At 35.8% G+C, this 19,572-nt stretch overlaps 2 protein-coding genes across 13 annotated transcripts; one reads left to right on the forward strand and one right to left on the reverse strand.

Annotated features, from left to right (window-relative positions):
* Nucleotides 1–1,186: 1,186 nt before the first annotated feature.
* LOC113694497 (dihydroorotase, mitochondrial) lies at nt 1,187–14,229 on the reverse strand. Of its 12 annotated transcripts, none has more exons than XR_011817078.1 (11): nt 9,653–9,744; nt 9,139–9,284; nt 8,789–8,970; nt 7,837–7,973; nt 7,011–7,176; nt 6,780–6,896; nt 5,733–5,893; nt 3,394–3,552; nt 3,025–3,172; nt 1,936–2,142; nt 1,187–1,745 (listed from the first exon to the last, which is right to left on the reverse strand). XR_011817078.1 is itself a non-coding variant. In XM_072055664.1 (9 exons), exons 2-9 carry the CDS (start codon nt 9,715–9,717, stop codon nt 4,717–4,719), a joined length of 1,131 nt encoding a protein of 376 aa, XP_071911765.1. In that variant the 5' UTR covers nt 9,718–9,773; nt 13,884–14,229; the 3' UTR covers nt 4,396–4,716. The 12 variants fall into 12 exon arrangements, 6 of the variants coding, with proteins under 6 accessions (XP_071911766.1, XP_071911765.1, XP_027069117.1 ...); XR_011817074.1 differs by having other exon boundaries at nt 1,187–1,828; XR_011817076.1 differs by having other exon boundaries at nt 1,187–1,828; nt 1,936–2,190.
* A 732-nt stretch (nt 14,230–14,961) lies between these two features.
* Nucleotides 14,962–18,152, forward strand: LOC113697047 (conserved oligomeric Golgi complex subunit 4). The gene is made up of 2 exons (XM_027216472.2): nt 14,962–16,707; nt 17,372–18,152. Exons 1-2 carry the CDS (start codon nt 15,088–15,090, stop codon nt 17,999–18,001), a joined length of 2,250 nt encoding a protein of 749 aa, XP_027072273.1. The 5' UTR covers nt 14,962–15,087; the 3' UTR covers nt 18,002–18,152.
* Nucleotides 18,153–19,572: the final 1,420 nt, after the last annotated feature.

A 19,572-nucleotide genomic window follows, 5' to 3' on the forward strand; every position in this document is an offset into this window, starting at 1 on the left:
AAATCAAGAAAAGCGATACATGGGTGCCTATTAAACCCATTCCTGGAGCAATCATCATCAATATCGGTGATATTATGGAGTAAATGACCACCAAAACCAAATTCCTACTTACTGAGCATCTACAGGTATCATTGAGTTGATGTGCTTCGATGATTTGTGCAGAGAATGAGCAATGAGGAATATAGCAGCATTGAGCATAGAGCTATCGTGGATTTCCACAAAGAAAGACTTTCAATTGCTGCATTTCACGGAACAAATTTCACAGCAAAAGTTGGCCCTCTAGCAGATCTTGTCAAAGAAATTGGAGCACAATACAAGACAACAGAAACTGAAAGCCTTCTCAGACTGTATCTAAGCAGCTAACTGGATGGCAAAAGCTTACTGGATCACGTGAGGATAAACAAGTGAAAGAATCAGCACATTTTCACTTGCAGTACTACTGTTTTTTTTTTTTTTTTTTTTTTTATCTTCATTATAAACCAAGCTTAATGAATTACCAATATGCCTTCATGAAAGTTTCCAGTTGCATGTTATTTATCTGTTTACTTTTTTATGTTAAGGTCGGTTGTCCAACTCTGGTCCTTAGTTAACTTCCTTTCTTAATACTTTAGTAGTGTAAGTACTAGCCTACTAGGCTAGTCCAAGTCAGATTCCTAAGGTTACATCGGCGGTGGTGTCTAGGTGTCCAAATTCAAGTGTGTTCCCTGGATGAAGTATCAATATTAGGAAGTTTGTAACTCTATATATATCTACAGTGGTGTGCTATTCTTGCATTTGTCTGAACGATATCAGCCCAACCTTGGATGAATACTCACTTGAATTGCATGAAGTCTACATAACCCTTGTTAAAGTGATGGTCACGATTCTTGGGGTGGACAGACCAGAGATACTAAACAGCATGTATCAAGGTAATGTGTCTCATCGCTGAACACTCTGATGGAGGACTTACACTATTGGTTCAATTCAACAAAGTTGAAGGCCTGCAGATCAAGAAAAATAATAGATGGGCGCTTACATAACTTCCTAGCTCTAGCTTTTTGGTCATGTACTGGAGGAGAACGATGACGTAGGAAGTCTGGGAAAACAAGAAAATTTGTCACAGAGGAAGAAGTCAATTTCTAAGAATGGACATAAAGTCGATTTAGAAGGATTTTACTTGGCTTCAAATCACAGTGAACAACGGGAATTGAGTAACTATGATGGAGATACTCCAATGCAGATGCCACATCTATCATCACATTCATTCTTTGGATGATACTTAAGCAATTATTGTAAGAATACAACCACTTCTCAAGTCAAGGCTCCCACTGGGCATCTAATCATGTATTAATCCCTTAAAGTCATCATTCAGATTTCTGTGCCTAAGAATGCGTAAGACTTTCAGATTCTCTGGTGCAACTCTTGAATGAATATTCCAACTGTAAATTGAACGCCTTTATGGCCACATACATTCCATTAGCTAGAATCCCTTTGTAAACAGATCCAAAACTTCCTAGTAAGTTGCTTTCATCATAACCATTGGTTGCTTGTAGGAGTTCATAATACGAAATCCTTCCTTTTGCTGTCAAGGAGAACAAATTAGTTCCATTAGGAACCTTCTCCTTCTTTATGTACCTAACGAACAAAAATGCCAAGGCAATACCAGCAATTATTGCTGAAGCTCCAAACAATATCAATTTAGTTTGAAGCACTTTCTTTGTCCTCGATCTGTGAATTGAAGTGTTTGGCTTGCTGGAACATGAAACCTAGATGATCCACATAATACATCATTGGAGATAAAAGATTCACTAGTGAAATTCTTGAAAGGGCCGTTAGATGGAATTTGCCCCTGTAAATAATTGAAAGAGACATTGAAGTAGCTGAGAGATTGAAGTGTTCACGATAGGTCCAAATATTCCAAACTTAGCATGTTACTGATTGACTCAGGAATGGTACCTTCAAAGTTGTAATATGTTATATGCCAAAGAAAGAGGATTCAAGTTTTCTGGTTCTCCAATTCTGCTGGGAATGTTATTTGCGAACTGATTCATCAAAAAATCTATCCATGTTGCAACCTTCAACAGTCCAATCTCTGAAGGCAGAGAGCCAGTCAAGAAATTCGATGACAGAATAAATCCCAAGAGATCTTTGAGGCTCCAGAAACTGTCAGGCACATGAGAAGTTATTCTGTTGGAAGCTAGATAAAGATACCTGAGAGAAGTAAGATTACCTAAACATGCAGGAATTGATTTCCAATCAGACACAATAAATTCAAGTACTGTAAGCTACACAAACTATCAGTCAAGGGATTCTCTTGTAGACCTAGCACTCTCAAATTGCTTAGATTGCCAACAGTTTTTGGAATTCTTCCCTTCATTTTATAGCCACCTGCATAAATGTCTTCTATAGAAGAAGAAAGGTTTCCTATAGAAACTGGAAGAATACCAGTTAACGGGTTATTAGCCACTGAAATTTTTCTCAGGTATCTGCATTCTGTTAACGTAGTGAAGAAGCTTAACTCCACAGATGAAGATTCACTTGTTAAATTGTTATCAAACAGCACTAAGCATTCAAGAAATTGTAGATTCTCTAAGACTGTATAATTTGGACGAGTGAGTCTGTTTCGAGCAAACTCTACATGAGTGAGTTTAGAGGAGTTTTAGATTGAGTCAGGTACAAACAGTCCACTGAGGTTATTAGAGCTGAGGAAAAGTTCTTCTAAATTGGGCAGACCTAAACCCATATTGGATGGAAGATTAACTGAAAGACTGTTGGCAACAAGTGAAAGCACTCTTAAAGTTGAGATGTTGAAGATCCTGGTTGGTATGGAACCTTTTAAACTGTTAAATCTTAGGTTCAACGCCTCCAATGTTTGTAGGTTTCCAACCTCATAGGTAATTACACCTGCCAAATTAAAACAGATAGAACTCCTGAAATGGAATGTTTTCTTAATCCTGAAGAAACACATCATTTGCAAACGGAAGCATGTTTATTTGATCAAGAAAGTTTCAGTTGTCTCATGATTGCTATTCTTAAGTGCCATACCTGTTAAATTGTTTACACCAAGGTATAGTTCTTTAAGTGCAATCAAATTTCCAATAGCTCTAATTGGTATAGAGCCTTCAATCTGGTTATTCTCTAGACTAAACAGCATTAGCTTTAAAATACCACCAAGCCTTTGCCGTAATTATACCTGCCAAATTCAAGATAAAGCAAGGATATATATGTTGGAACAGAATAATCAACTTTTGTAACAATAAAAGATGCTGGACTGTGAGACTGGCTTTGTTAATTTTTTTACTAGACAAGAGAAGGAGTAAATAGAAATACATAGGAGTTCAAATTGTTACCATCTCCGTTAGCAAAGCAAAACTTATTAATATTTCTCGTGAAGTAGTTAGTAAATTGTCACACCTGTTAAGTTGTTGTGCCCAAGATAGAGCCGCTGAAGCCGAGTCAAATTCCAGATTTCTCTTGGGATAGATCATATAATCTGAGGTTATAATCCATGGCTAATAGTTTCAGGTTATAAAGATTACCAATCTCTTGAGGGATTGTACCTGCCAAATAAAACTGTAGTCTCGAGTTAATGCATGAAATTGGAACTAGGCATTAGTCCCCGCGGTGTCGCGAGATGCCCATGTTGTATGTTTTTTTGTGTATTTTTGGGGTATGATAGGCTATTATTATTATTATTATTTGGAGATTTTGGGTCTAAAATCTCCTACTTATCATTTCTCTCATTTAGTCATCCAATTCAACCCTTCTCCGTTCGTTTATCAATTATATGTACATGTAATTTATATTGGAACATGTGTAAAGATTTGTAATATAATTTTTGTAATGTAGTATGCATTTGTCATATTTTGTATTGCTTTGAATGATAATGATTTTGATATATTTTTCTATTCGTAGAGTGGTTAATTGTTTTGCATTTTTATTTTTTGGTATTTTTATTGTTTACAATATATTTACGATTTGTCTAATTGTGATTTGATTATTGGTTCTGATTAATTTTATGCTAGTGAAAGTTGTGAGACTGGATTAATTGAAGGATTTCTCAGTGTATATGATAGTATAATTTGAGGTGTATTATTCTAGGTTGTGTTGATTTTTATAATATTAAATATTGATTAGTAATGCATAAATTGTATAAATTTTTTACTGTTTGTTGGTGGTACTATTTAACTTGTGAAGAATAATTTAGCAGCTAAAGTTGCTGTTTGTTTGTGAATCATATGTTTTTTGCCATAAGCGCCATAAGGCGCCAGACCCAAAAAAATTTCGCAAAAAACGTTAGAGGTCCAAAGAAATCTAGGTAGACATCTGAAGCAAACAGCTGCCCAACCACTAAAAGTACTATTCACAATAAAAAGACCAAAAGGCCAAAATCTGTAGAGAAACAACAGCGAAACCAGCGTAAAAGGGTAAACTTGGTATAGGGCCATCAAAATTCAGAACTTGTGGCCGACAAACATGAAATAGAGTCAACTACAAAGATTCTAAGAGAGAAAGAATCTCTCTTTAGAAAATCCTAGGACAATTCTCACACTAGAATTTCTAGGGTAGACTTAAAGATTGAAACGCGTAGACCAAATGACTACCCTACTTCTATGGAGGAAGATGTTATCTTATTTGAAAGGAATGGAGAAGAAAGCTGTAATTAAAATGTGGATTTGAAAAGAATTCATTTCAAATTCATTCATTTGAAGGTAATCTTCTGAAAACCATTCACTTTCAAACAGGAGATGGTAACCAATCGAGCATTTCACCAGCAAACATTGGAACGACATGCCCTGATGCATAAGAAAATGATTCTGGAACTTTCCATGGGGTTTTCCTTAATGTGATTTTCGATGTGTTTCTTGGAAGCCCATAAAAGTCCGGACCATTGAAACTTGTAAATGCTTCTAGTTTATCCAGCGCACCAGCCTAAGATACACAAAGGTTACCCCAACATCAATTCAACTACCATGTAAATGAATTAAGCGTGCTATTATAGATCTACTACACTATAAACCTGAATGTTACCCTTCTTCATATCATACATAAATTTTTAGAACCAAAATTTTTTTTCCAAAAGTACAATGCAGGTAAACGTATAGACTACATGCAAATTGCAATTGATTATTCGTGAATCTGGACCCACAGTTATCCACTAAATCTTGACACAGAAATCATAGGGAAGAGACATACGCATGCAGCTAAGATGCTATAATACCCCAGAAGCAAGAGCATCACATGAACTTGCATGCTAAAGTCAACAATTCTAGGACATGCATGAATTCATGTATCACGTAACTTGGCATGGTGCATGACTAAGTAACTTTTGAGGGAAAAATTGGCCAGCATGTTATGGTTCAGAAGAAAAATCAGTTTTTGCAATCTGTACAAATACTGCACAAAATAATAACTTAATGTCATGACAGACACAAACATAAGATTTGTCACAGCAAAATATTGAAGTGCTACACTATCAAAGTTCAAAAAACCAGCATAAATGTCATGAATGATGACATTCTGTACACATTGTGATTGCAATTTATGCATTGACTCCAGCTAATGATTTAATCCTAATATGCTCATTAAATTAGGCTTCTATAACCAGAGAGAGAGAGGGAGAGCGAATCTGTCTGGACTTGGACGCATGTAAGGTATCAATTCAAGGTTTAGAACCACCAGGAAAAATTATGCAGATGCATATATCATTGAGAAAAAAGCAAACAAATGATAGGGTGTTTTGCCAAAACTACCTCCTCAAAAACCTTTGCATATACTGCCAATGCTACAGGAGCATTATAAATACCAGCACAACCACAAGGACACTCTTTCTTTAGTCTATCATGGGGAGCGCTGTCAGTTCCAAGGAAAAATCTTTTACTTCCGCTCGTCACAGCTGATACAATAGCTTGCCCTAAATTTTAAACAAACGACACATCAATAGTATTAAGGAGGTAAAATTTTCATGTTCCTTTGTTGTCCCTTCTCCAAAGAGGACAAAAAAAAAAAAAGATATGACACAGACATGACAAAAGATGGAAGTACTGCAAAAATAATGAATTTTCACTACATCATTCAATCACCAAAAATAAACTAGGTAATAGTATCTAATTTAGTTTAAGTACCAAGTAAGACTTATAGTTAAATCCAAAATCTATATAGGGTAAGCAATCTCATTTTATTGTCACAATGATTGACTTCTGCAGTTTTACCAACTAGTATTAAACTCCTGAGGTATAATCACCACCCATTAGCTTGTGTGTAATTTCCTGCCCATAGTTCCAAATAAAAGGTTAGACCAGTAAAGGTCTCAAACAACTATTGAAACTTAAATTCTGTTGCTTCCCAAATACCAACAAAACAATGAAAAAGGAACCCCCAAGACATCACAAAATCTTATTGTAGCCTCAATCCCACGAAGAGAAAATGGGCATATGAAGCAATGACAGTTTTCTAAATTGCAAACGAGATTTCGTCAAAAAAGCATACTACTAATCAAGAAGGTAGTGGAACAGAAAACAAAACAAACCATGACAAAAAACCATGTTCAAGTTGCAGCACTAATGCGTAGAGCAATCATTCATCCACCTGGTTTTCAAGATTAGTGGATAAAAATTACTAGACTTCTTACATGAAGGTCATGTACACAAATTGGACTCGAGAAATTGGTGTCCTTGTGAATAATCAGATTCTTATGGCAAAAAATCGTACACAACAAACACATGATGCCAACCTCAAGAAATGAAAAAAGGATCTGAAGATATTTAATACGTAAAATGAGTAAAAGTTGAAAGATGTACTATGAGTTTCTCTCTTAAGCACAGGAAGGCAGTAATTATGTGGTTGTAACCCTCCTTGGAAAAGAGAATTCCTATTCAGGACAAGGTGTTGTGGAGTGACTGTAGCAGCAATACGCCCTAATCAAAACAATTAAAATTTCATTTTTAACATGATCATGTAATGCAAAAACCAAAATAAGCAACCAACCACTGAGAATAATAAGAGAGAAAACAAGAATTATAGAAAGTTACCTTCAGCACAAGACTCAACAAACTTCACAGCATCCATAGTGGTAACATGCTCCATCACCACTTTCAATTGTGGAAACTTCAGCACCAAGGGGCTTAAAACGGTCTCAATGAATACTTTTTCCCGATCAAAAATGTCAACTTCAGGACTAGTAACCTCTCCATGGACCTACAGTTAAGACCTCTATATTAATGTCATTAAGTAAACAATAGCCTTCCTCTATTGGCTATAGCATAAAACAAAATGCAAATGAAAGAATGTCATCCAGTTGACCAATATGCTACACTTCAAAGAAGCTTAACAATTAGCTCACAAGCAATTTGCTGCTGGTTATTGGAGACAAGTGGGCCTCTGTGTCCATATTACCTCACCACCCTAAGCTGTGCATTCTAATAATTACAATACAAGTAGAATGCATTCACTTACAGATTAAGTGATAAAAGAGAGCCTTAATATATTCACCTACACCTAGTCAATGAGAATTATGTCATTGTTCATAATCTAAGGCAATTAGAAGAGCAAGTTGAACATGCAGTCTATCATTTCAACATATGCCTCTAGATTTAATATCTTTCAACTGTAGCATCATAAAATCATAATCATAAATGAGCTCACTGGAACCGAAACTACAAAGAGTATCTGTGATAAATTGATCTAGTATCATAAACTCAACTTAGTGCAAAACTTTGTCAAAGGAATTACAAGCAAATAATATGATTCCATTCATGTTCTGAAAATATAATAATGCAGCTGTACAAGACAACATTGCAATTCTGATTTACACAGTTAGCATGACAAAGAAATCCACCTAAAGGGTGACAAACGTACCAGGAGAGGCATATTGTGTTTAACCATCTCTTCGATAACAGGCATACACTTCCCGAATAAATCTGTCACACCATCTTGAGAATTGGTTGTAGCACCAGCAGGATAGAGCTTTACAGCATATATTACCCCACTCTCCTCTGTAAAAGGATTCAATTAATAATAGCAAACATGACACAAGACAATGCCAAAACTACTCTGGAAGAAAATTGACCTACCACTTGAGTTCTTCAAATAAAATTTGCAGCTACACTGACTGGGATATTTGATGGTACATCACCCACTAAGTGGTAAGAACATATTCAAATGACTAAAAAGCAATTACATATTTCTTAGGAGCCTTCTTAATTAGTTGTTAATAAATTTTAACAAGATGCTTCAACAACATGGTATCATGTGCAAATAGTTAAGAGGGCTTTGTTGCACCTTCTCCTCTCATAATCAAATAGAAGGCCTTACTCTTAATTCGTTTTCAAAGTTTGAACAGCCCAACAACATGGGAGACTAGCGAACTTGCCTAACTCCTCTTAGACATAGTAAAAGAGGAAAAAAAATTAAGCAATAGATAATATGTAGATGGATCTACAACAGAGAAACACTAAGGTAGAAAGAGAAAAACATCACACAGTGCAAGAACACCTTCTACTATAAATTAAAAAAATCTAAGAGAGCTCAAATTCGATATATAATTCAAGATTGGATAAGCTGTTGTTGCAATCTAGTAGTAGAACAGTTTTGGGGATATCAAGTTTTGCTCTTTTTCTAAAACAACAAAAGCCCCTTTAGTGAAGCATATCTGTAAAACACATAAGTAACTACTCGAACAACAGTCTTCAAGGACTACTCCACCAGTTGAGCAAAACCAAAAGAGTAACACTAGAAATAAGACAATAAACAATCAAAAAATTCCAACATACATAATTAAGACAGCTACTAAATTACGAATTGAACTCACTTGCCAGCTTGATCTCGGCAGGAGTGGTAGAATCTGTCAAATAAAGTGTCATGAGAGGGGTGAAGCCACTATTAATGGGTAGTGCTTTGAGAATAGATTCTCGATATGCCATTGCTGCAGCTGTGGTGGTGATAGGAGGTTTCAAGTTCGGCATAATGATTGCCCTTCCAAAGTGATGCGCACTATATTCGACAATTATTATCAGATAAGGTTTTCATCGAAAAAGAAACACACTCTTTGACAAAAAAAAAAAAAAAAAGAGAGACATGTGGGCATAATCTAAAGCATATTTAATATGTCAAGGAAAACATGCTTGTAAGACACTAAAAGAGAAATTAGAGAAAATCAACCTGTGAGGGATAACCGCTTCAAGAAGCTTTCCATCACGCAGATGAAGATGCCAATCATCAGGCCGCGTAATTGAAAGCTCCATTTTTATGATATTTATTTTGACTTCTTTCAATACTTTAAATGTTGTAGACGGAAAACTGGATGCCTGCAAAAGGAATTAAATCATGACATAGCAAAGAAGAACAGACTAAAGCAACAAGAACAAAGGAATCATAGCTATCACGGTGGCTTTAACACATCATCAAGTTTGTTCTTTTTAAATACCAAAGAGAAGATTGTTTATTTGCATGAACATAGGCCAAATGATGAGACATGAGTGAGGGCCTTCTTTATACTTGCAGCTACAACACAAACATTTTCAGATTCTTTCTGAGAAAATAACAAATTTTTTCTCGCTATGGAGAGACTAGAGGGACAACTAGGCTTGTTTATATATCTTCTATCTCACAGTATGAAGTGAATTAAAGCGTACTCAATGAATGAATAAAAAAGACTAAAATGCTTGAATAGTACAATATTCTCACGAAGCTTGTTAAGAGGATATTGCATACTTTGCATGTAAAGATTGAACTCTTCATAACTTCAAAAGCCTCAAAACAATAACAAACTCCTGTCTAGAATTACTAGTCCATGTCTGAAAAAGAAACAAGGAACTTTGTTAATCAGGGAATAAAAATAGCTGTAGAGGCTTTTCTAAGCAAAGACAGCATTTTCAAACTCAAATGCCATTACACAAGTACACAAGAATCCAATAAGCTCATAATTATTAAAAAAGAACTATGGTGCTATATCACAAAATACATATAATAACACCACAATATCATACAGGATGAAAATTACAATGCTAGGATTATCATTTCCTTTTCTAGGTCATTCATGACAAAAAGAAATGATAGCTTCAAGAATGAGATGCCAAAGATTGAGAGATGAATTGGCTCATAAGAAAGCAGCCAAACACAAGATTGCAGCTTAAAAGATTCAAAGTCCAGTAAACCACTAAGAAATTGCAAAAAAGAAAGAAAAAAAGAGGACGCCGAAGTTTCATAATTATCCATCCAGGACACGGAGGAAGCAGATGCTTCTTTTCTAACTATATCCAAAACCTGAAACCTCAGATTCCTATAGAAAATCAAATTTTCACATCAACAATTCCTAAATGAACTTACAAATATGGGCTGATTCAACAAGTCTTCCACTCACGCCTTAATTTTCAAACTTTAAATGGAATCTTTTTAAGCATTTCATCTCATAAGCATTTCACCAAACAGGTAAAGGGCATTGTGGCACCAGACTCCCTTACACTATTGCACTTAGACTAGGTCACTAACATACAGTATAAGAAGCCAATAGGTACTATTCCTAATGCATTGTAGAAGCCAAACAAACCAAAATGCAGTTCAACCTTCAATTCAAACTCAAATGCGTACAACAAAATTTCAACTCCTGGGCAGCTGGGAGCTGCAAAGAAGAAAAAGAGAGCAATTCCCGATCCTTCTGTTGTCACACGAATTACTCCTTTTTGAATCAGCACTGTGAACAAGAAAATCAATTGCTCGAATAGTCAAAAGAGTCTATTTACCCTTCCAATATTCCGGAATGTATAAAATATTAAAAAAGAAAAAAGAAAAAGAGTTCTGCAGCTCTGCGGCGCAGGGGGACAAATAGGTATCCCGTGATGTTTAGAAGGCCCATGTCAATGTTGCGTTGACTTCTATCCTTTTTTTTTTTGTGTTGTAATGATAGCATTAGTATAACCTATTTTAATCTAATCTAAGGAGAGGGGGAACCTAATTGACGAAAATCCCATTACAGGCAGTCACAATTAAGCGGCAAGGTGGAGGTCAATGGTTACACAGCCTCTGGGCTGTTGGTGCTTCTAGCCGTTTACAAGGTGTCAATTAGGCTTTACGATTCAAGCAAGTCCAAACCGGTTCAAAAAAATGAAGCTCTTATGCTTTTGGATTTGAGTGTAGGTTACAACTAAGGGTGGGTGTGAGTCGAGTACCTGCCTCGTTCATCATTTTGCTGACCCAACTAGTACCTTATAGATCAGTCATTTTTTTATCCTTATTCGCCTTGCATATCAGTTGGTACTCGATCATACGTGTCGCGCCCATTTTTCGCGATGTAAATTAAAGGTGTTACAAAAGATGTGTTTTTTATTTAAAATAAGTGAAAAAGACCTAAAATGGGACTTTAAAAAATACGACAATTTGAGTCCAAAATTTAGTCTAAAAGGATTTTTAAGAAAAAGAGGAGTCGCCACTTGATATTGAATTTGGGTGCACCAAGTCACCCAAAAATATTTTTTTAATAAAAATAAAATAAAACCCTTTTCGACAACTCCAGATCTTTGAAAAAAAACAAGAGAAAATGAGTTCGGGAGTCACGGTTGAAAAAAAGGAAGACAAAGGTTCAATTGATTCAAACTTAAGGCACCCTTTCAACCTAGTCTAAACTAGTTGCGTGATTTAGTTAAATTTCTCTAATCTAACCTTTAAATTTATCACATTTGAATGTTTCCTACATGGATGCAAATAAAAACGTCGAGAGGGACAAAATGTTCATTCAAGGGTTTAATTGATACCAATCGCATTAATTGCGAAGGCCAAAATAATTCCTTGAAGATGTCACGAGTATGCAAATGATAAAATTAAAAGAAAAAAAAAAGAAAATTAAATTATATACATAGGTATAAGTGATCAAAAGAAAAGAGATGCAACATAATGGGTACGGGAGGCAAAAACTTGTGACATAATTTTCTTATACAGGGATTAATGGGGTATTTAAACTAAAAAATTATAATCACCCATTTCCCATATTTGAAGAATAATTCTCCTAACATAGACAAGCAAATGAACTAGCTTAAATGAGATGCAATTCTAAATGACATGATTAACACATATGCAGGGTAGGGGGTAGAGAATAATATAATAGGCAATATCATGCACATGAGAAAAGATTCTAAAATAAAAATATGCATGAAAATGTAATAAATATCACACCAAAATGAATCTAACGCATGAACTATCTAAGGGTCTAGTGTTGGACTAACTAATTTCTAAAAAATCCTTACTAGCATTTGACTGTCAAATAAGCGGAAGAAGAAGCCATAACTAGGGTTTGACTAGCGTGGTGACGTCATGCATTAATAATACATAGTAAAATAAATAAGGCATAAATTAAAACAAATAAACACATAAAAGCACATAGCACGTAACACGTAAGTATAATATCTAGATGCAAAAATCTTAAGGAAAGCGGATAAAACATATAACACATAAACATGCAACCTACCTATTATAGCGGGGAGCCTAACTACAGTCTAAAATGGGGAAATGACGAAAATCCTATCTACCCTATCTATTACAACAAGGGACCTAATTACAATCTAAAAGGGAAAAATATAATAAAACAAATCTAATTATCCTATATATTATATTTTTGAGGTATTTAAATGCCTCTCAAATAATTATTAAAATTAATTAAGCAAATATAAGAAATTTTGGATGAACATTTAAATCAAATAAATGAAGCATGTAAAAATATATAAACGCATAGGAACATGTAAGAGCACATAAGAGCACGTAATTGACATTGAAATAATAATAATAGGGGTACCTCCCTTTTGAAGCGGTGACTAAACGGAGTCAAATTGCCCTATTTATACTCAAAATGAACAAAAGAATCATGGCACCAATTTAATTGAAAAATAATACTAATAAAAGTACTAAACTCACACTAATATGTCAAACATAAAGAAATTTAAAAACACCTAAAAAATCACAAGTTAAATATATTCAAAAGTAACATAAATTAGCTATTTAAGAAAAGAAACAATCATAATAAAGAGAGTCAAAATTCTCTAGGGACTAAATTGCAAAAATTGAAAAAACTTTTGGGGTGCCCTAACTCATCCCGTATCTTAGTAGGTACCCGACATTCTTTTGACCCGATCAAATAATACAAATCAGGTATCCTAATTTTTGGATCAGATCGAAACGGAAATAGCGGAATTTTGGGTTAGCGGATAATTTTGCCCACCCCCATATTGAACTCCACCCAAATTCATAATTAACTACATAATTATATAAAATATATTAATATTTATAAATTATTATAACTTTTTATATAAAATCATTAAATTTTTAATGTTATAATATATATACTTATATATTATACACTCATATACACTCCACTCAAGTAAAAGTCTTCAAGGTCTTCTATCAATTTTTTTAAAGCAATAATGAGACAATATATATAAACCAAATAAAATTAGTTCAGTGCAATGGTCCGGGGGAATTTAACACCCCACAAGTCATCAAACCAAAATAGAGCCTAACTATGGAGGACATGAATGTGAGAGTGAAAAACTAGGCCAAAAAGCTTCAAGGTCTTATATCATTGATTCCTGGCGAAAATGTTTTCTGTGTACGCATTCCACCTCCATTCAACCAGATAATCAACTTTTTCATTTTCCCAATCATAAGCTGGGAAAAAAAATAAATTCTACCCACTATTTATGCTTGTTATTGGAGATAACATAAGAGTTTCCGAGAGTTAAAAAAACAAACACAGAAAAAGATTATCTGTTATTACCAAATGAGATGCAACATTACCAAATCTGCTGGGCCTTTTAATTAAATTTAAAAAGACAACATAAGCTTGTTATTCGAAAACCCAAGGGGCTAAGACATTAGAAATACTGGACTTGTAAATAAATTACATATCTTGCAAGACTTACCTGAAAAGAGTACTCCTGAATCTCAATCTCCGATATGAAGTTCTGGCTATCTTGTCTCCAAAAGTTTGGTAATATTCATATTGTATTTCAAAATTTTGCACTGTGTTTCTCTTCCTTGGATTAATCTCCTACGAAAATCCGGTTCAACTTGTCTAAAATCCTCTTCAACTTCCCCACCAGAAAAGGTTTGATTTTTGAAAGATTAGAAGTTAAATTAGATCGGGAGAAAACTAGGGTTCCATCCTCCAAAAGTTGGGCTTCTTTTCCGTCCTGCCTTCTTCAATTTTCGCACAACGTAAAATTACTAATAGAAAAAAAAATCTATTAACTCGAGTCAAGGAGAGTGATCGGGAATACATATGTCTAATAATACACTTTCGAGTTTTAGGGTTTATTAACCATTGGAATATTTTATTTTAAAATATGAATTGTTGTATGATTTTTATTTGCGGTACTAAAAATAGGGTGAATACAAAATTTTATTGACATAACACTACAAATAGGTTTGCGTTTGTTTCAAAATTATAAGAATGCAAATAGTTGTTTTGTCAAAAAAAAAAAGAGAGAATAAAAATAGTTGTTCGAATTTGATTTTTTAAGTTTATTGAAGCATTCGAATTTGAAATTCATTCGCCAAACATACAATATTGCATAAAATTAATATAAGAAACTTTTAATAGTTCAAGTCTACAAGCTAAATGTTAAAATTTCCTCAAGTGAAACTTTACATATTTTAATATTTTTTGTTTCACCGCTAATGAGAATACTTTTTTTCACTTTTTTCTATTAGCATTTGTGAATAACGTTTGATTGTTTGAATACGAAACAAATAAGAGTGTTAAATACTGAAAATCAATCTCATGAGCTGAACCCTATCCATGTTTGCAAGTAATTTTGATTCATTAAAAGCTTTTGGTTGTGCATTCACATAAATATACAGTCAACTAATCTCAGTTTCCAAACGCCTTTTAATTTTTACTCATTCAACCATTCAAATCTAAGATTATAATTTTTTTTTTAATTCTCAAGAACATGTTGCTTTTAACTAAAGGTAAAAAAAATTACTAATAAGATATATTAGGTCCATTTAACAAATTCTGCTATTCTGGCAATTAAAATTTGACTCCTTTCATTCATCGGCTTCAATTCATTGGTGACTGAATCAGGCTACAGATTCTGTCACAGAAAATAAACTGAGTCCGAAATGGCTTCCAGCGACGGAGACGGCGGCGGCGCGAGCATCAGTAGTAGCAATACAGTATCATCGTCGTCGTCGGTGAAATTCGGGACGGCGGAGGCTCTGGAGCATGTGCGGAAGCTCACTGACGTGGGAGCCATGACCCGTCTCCTCCACGAATGCATCGCCTACCAGCGAGCCCTTGATCTGGAATTGGACTCCCTCCTCTCCCAGCGTCCCGACCTCGACCGTCAGCTCTCTGCTCTCAACAAGTCCGCCGACGTCCTCCACATCGTCAAGGCCGATTCCGACCACCTGCTCTCCAATGTCCGCTCCACCTCCCACCTCGCTGATCACGTCAGCGCCAAAGTCCGTCAGCTCGATCTCGCCCAATCCCGCGTTTCTGACACGCTCCTCCGCATTGACGCCATTGTACACCGCTCTCACTGCCTTGATGGCGTCCACAAGGCCCTTCAGTCGGACGATTTTGAGTCTGCAGCTAATTACGTCCAGACGTTCCTTCAGATTGATGCCAAGTTCAAGGACTCCGCTGCGTCCGATCAGCGTAGTCAGTTACTCGCCGCCAATAAGCAGCTTCAAGGGATAGTCCGGAAACGTTTATCCGCGGCTGTCGATCAGCGGGACCATCCAACCATTCTCAGATTCATCAAGCTCTACCCGCCTCTGGGACTGGAGGAAGAAGGGTTGCAGGCTTATGTCAATTACCTGAAGAAGGTGATTTCTATGAGATCTAGGATGGAGTTTGACCAATTGGTTGAGCTGATGAAGGAGCAATCCCAATCCGATTCCAATTCTGGTCGGGTAAATTTCATAGCTTGCTTGACGAATTTGTTTAAAGACATTGTGTTGGCTATTGAAGAGAACAATGAGATTTTAAGGAACTTGTGCGGAGAAGATGGGATTGTTTACGCCATATGTGAGCTTCAAGAAGAGTGCGATTCTCGGGGCTCTTTGATTATGAATAAGTATATGGATTACAGAAAGTTAGCCAAATTGACTTCTGATATTAATTCTTACAAGAGCAATTTGCTCTCGGCAGTGGCCGAAGGACCTGATCCTAGAGAGGTTGAACTGTATCTGGAAGAAATTTTGTCCTTGACACAGTTGGCAGAGGATTACACTGAGTACATGGTCTCGAAGATTAGGGCATTGAGCTCTGTCGATCCTGAATTGGTTCCCCGCGCCACTAAGGCTTTTAGGAGTGGGAATTTGAGTAGGGTTGTTCAAGATATCATGGGCTATTATGTGATATTGGAGGGGTTTTTCATGGTTGAAAATGTGAGGAAAGCCATCAGCATTGATGAGCACGTGTTTGATAGTCTTACTACGTCTATGGTGGATGATGTCTTCTATGTTCTTCAGAGTTGTTGCAGGAGGTCTATTTCCACCTCCAACATTAACTCTGTAATTGCAGTTTTAAGCAATGCAGTGAGCTTGTTGGGCAGTGAGTACAACGAGGCCTTGCAGCAGAAAATGAGAGAACCTAATCTTGGAGCTAAGCTTTTCTTAGGTGGTTCTGCTGTTCAGAAGACTGGTTCTGAGATTGCAACGGCTCTAAATGACATGGATGTGAGTAGTGAGTATGCTCTCAAACTGAGACACGAGATTGAAGAGCAGTGTGCAGAGGTTAGAAAGCTAAATCTATTCATTCCCTTCCCCTCCTTTTACTTTTCAACCGTTTCTGTTTAGATTTTCTATCTATTTCCTTTCAATTCAGCAGTTAAAAGGGAAATCTTATTTGTCTTGCATTTCTTTTAAGAGAAAAAGCTCTAGTCCCTTATTATGCATTTCAATGGGGCTGTCAGTTTACAATGATGTCACATAAAAAGTTAAAAAAGATTCCTGAACTTAAGAACACTTGGTAGTTGGGCTAAGTCTTCCTTTCTATTGTTTGAATCACATCCAGAGTCTTGTCTATAATTGACGATGGAAAAAGATATTAGCCCTTTGGTGATCTTTTGGGTACTTCGTTCTGTTTGATTTGCAGTTCTGACAAGATTTTGTAACAGTTGAATATTTTCTGTAGATAAGATTATTTCTTGATGCAGTTCATTTTAATGTGATTTTCCCTCTTAATGACAAAATATGCTTTCTACTTCTGCTTCTCGTCTAAAATTTCCTTGTGCTTCTACGTGATTTCGGGATGGGTTGGTACTACATTAGATTACTTCACTATAGATGTCTTATTTCTTCATTTGGAAATCACATTGAATTTGTGTGCTTTCCAATGGATTTTACTCTTGAAGATCATTTCCCAATGTTATTCTTATTCAACCATTTTTTTGATTAGGTATTTCCCGCTCCAGCCGATAGAGAGAGAGTTAAGTCCTGCTTATCTGAATTGAATGAGATGAGCAACACTTTCAAGAAGGCGTTGAATATGGGAATGGAGCAACTTGTAGCAACAGTTGCGCCAAGAGTTCGGCCTGTATTAGATAACGTGGCAACAATCAGCTATGAGCTATCTGAGGCTGAATATGCTGATAATGAGGTGAATGACCCTTGGGTTCAACGGCTTCTTCATGCCGTTGAGGCCAATGTAGCGTGGCTTCAACCCTTAATGACTACCAACAATTATGACATGTTTGTACATCTTATTATCGATTTCATTGTGAAAAGACTTGAAGTGATCATGATGCAAAAGAGATTCAGTCAGCTAGGAGGACTTCAACTTGACCGAGATGCTAGGGCCCTAGTCAGCCATTTCTCTAGCATGACCCAAAGGACTGTCAGAGACAAATTTGCTCGCCTAACTCAGATGGCTACCATCTTGAATCTGGAAAAGGTCTCCGAGATCCTAGATTTCTGGGGTGAAAACTCTGGACCCATGACCTGGAGACTAACACCGGCTGAGGTCAGAAGAGTATTGGGTCTGAGGATAGACTTTAAACCTGAAGCAATTGCTGCTTTGAGGTTGTAGTAACATTTGTTTCTGCATGTTTTGTTTGATATCTATATCATTGCTCCCTTTCCTTCTTCCTTTTTCTTTTTCACATTTTTGTTTGGGGGTTAATCTCTGTTTATAATGAGACCTCCTCCTATATAAAGATGAACTGATCATGATTCATTTATATTCTGTTTTATTAGTCTGTTATCAGTACAGTGCTATTTTTCCTATTTTTAATTAATTGCCCATACAAATTCTACATTTTAGATCCTATATTGTGGTTGACGTTTTTTGGTTTAGTTTTACACCTTTTGATATTTGTGCCTTAGATGTAAATTCTCTCCAGAATACTGGAGAATAGTGTTGGTTTAACATTATTCTTACCACTGTTCTTATATCTGATTAAGTACTTTCAGTGGACCAAAATCAAACGATCAAATATGCTATGTATGCCTTCCCATTTTCTGTTTGAACTGGTCACAAAAGTAATGGTACAATGGTTATTTGGTGTAAAGGGATGTAAGAGTTGAAAGAATCTTATGGAAACTTATGCTTGGCATGGCAATATCCTTTGCTTGCTGTCACTTTTTCAGTTTTTCTCTTTGTTTTGCTTTATTTATTTTTTAAACTGAAACTGTAGAGAGGGACAAGTTTATTGCCTTTCTGTCTGTCTCCCTCTTTTTGTGCTGCTGCTCTGAGCTTTCATTCTGCTTGGAGTTTTTGGATCAATGGGAGGTGACTCTGCTGCTGCTACTGCTGATTGTGTAGCAGCTGTTGTCTTGGATGCAGGTAAGATACTATTCCCCCTTCTTTGTTCAAAAGTTCCATCTGGAAAGTGAAGCAAATTTTCATCTTAATTTTGGTTTACTACATTCGTAAATTGGATGTGATGTAATGGTAGTCTTCTATTTGATTGTCCAATTCTACTTAGAGTTCTTGGATTACAGTATTTTTACTTTAGTAGCATGCAACTGTGTTACTGATTGAAGTGATTTGTTTAGTGAAACAATCTTGAAAAGATCATGGTTACTCAAAACTGCATGTAGATTTTTTCCTTTTGTTTATGATGATTTAGCACTACCGCTACTTTGAAAGCTTAACTATATTTGTAATCATAAATAATTTTCAGAACTGGAACCAACCTTGAAGATGCCTTTAGGATAAGTTTTGTTGGGTGCACTTGCATTTCAGTTTGATGTCAGCACAGTCTTAGCAGAACTTTCTGCATCTTACCTCTGAGATTCAGTTGGGGTACTGCCATCTGTGTATCATACGTGAACGCGTTTCCGCGCAACAAATAAGTGCAAGTAACAATAATATGGTAGCAGCAGTGGTAATACTAGTAATACTAAAACAATAGTAGTAGTAATATTTGGGAGCTTCTTGAGTTGAGATTTCTTAATATTTTTTGGAAGTGGTTTTCTCCATTTTGAACTATAATCCGCCATCTATGCTGTTCTGTTCATTCCTTTTGCAAGTGATCCTGATACGCTGCTATCCTTTCTTTTTTCCTTTTTTTTTTCGGCACACAGTATTACATTTGCACAATTTTGCTTTGGGTTTAATCTCTGTTTATAATGAGACCCCCTATATTAAGATGACCG

The sequence above is a fragment of the Coffea arabica genome, chromosome 6e (genome assembly GCF_036785885.1).
Source record: "Coffea arabica cultivar ET-39 chromosome 6e, Coffea Arabica ET-39 HiFi, whole genome shotgun sequence".
NCBI classification, from domain to species: Eukaryota; Viridiplantae; Streptophyta; class Magnoliopsida; order Gentianales; family Rubiaceae; genus Coffea; species Coffea arabica.

Coding starts and splice junctions, on each gene's coding strand:
- LOC113694497 (XM_027213314.2), bottom strand. CDS start 9,697: ATGCAAAGTATGCAATATCCTCTTAACAAGCTTCGTGAGAATATT. Junction 7,177..7,836: donor AACACAATATGCCTCTCCTG/GTACGTTTGTCA, acceptor TCTTAACTGTAG/GTCCATGGAGAGGTTACTAG. Junction 5,894..6,779: donor GCTTAAGAGAGAAACTCATA/GTACATCTTTCA, acceptor TTTAAAATTTAG/GGCAAGCTATTGTATCAGCT.
- LOC113697047 (XM_027216472.2), top strand. CDS start 15,088: ATGGCTTCCAGCGACGGAGACGGCGGCGGCGCGAGCATCAGTAGTAGC. Junction 16,708..17,371: donor TTGAAGAGCAGTGTGCAGAG/GTTAGAAAGCTA, acceptor TTTTTTGATTAG/GTATTTCCCGCTCCAGCCGA.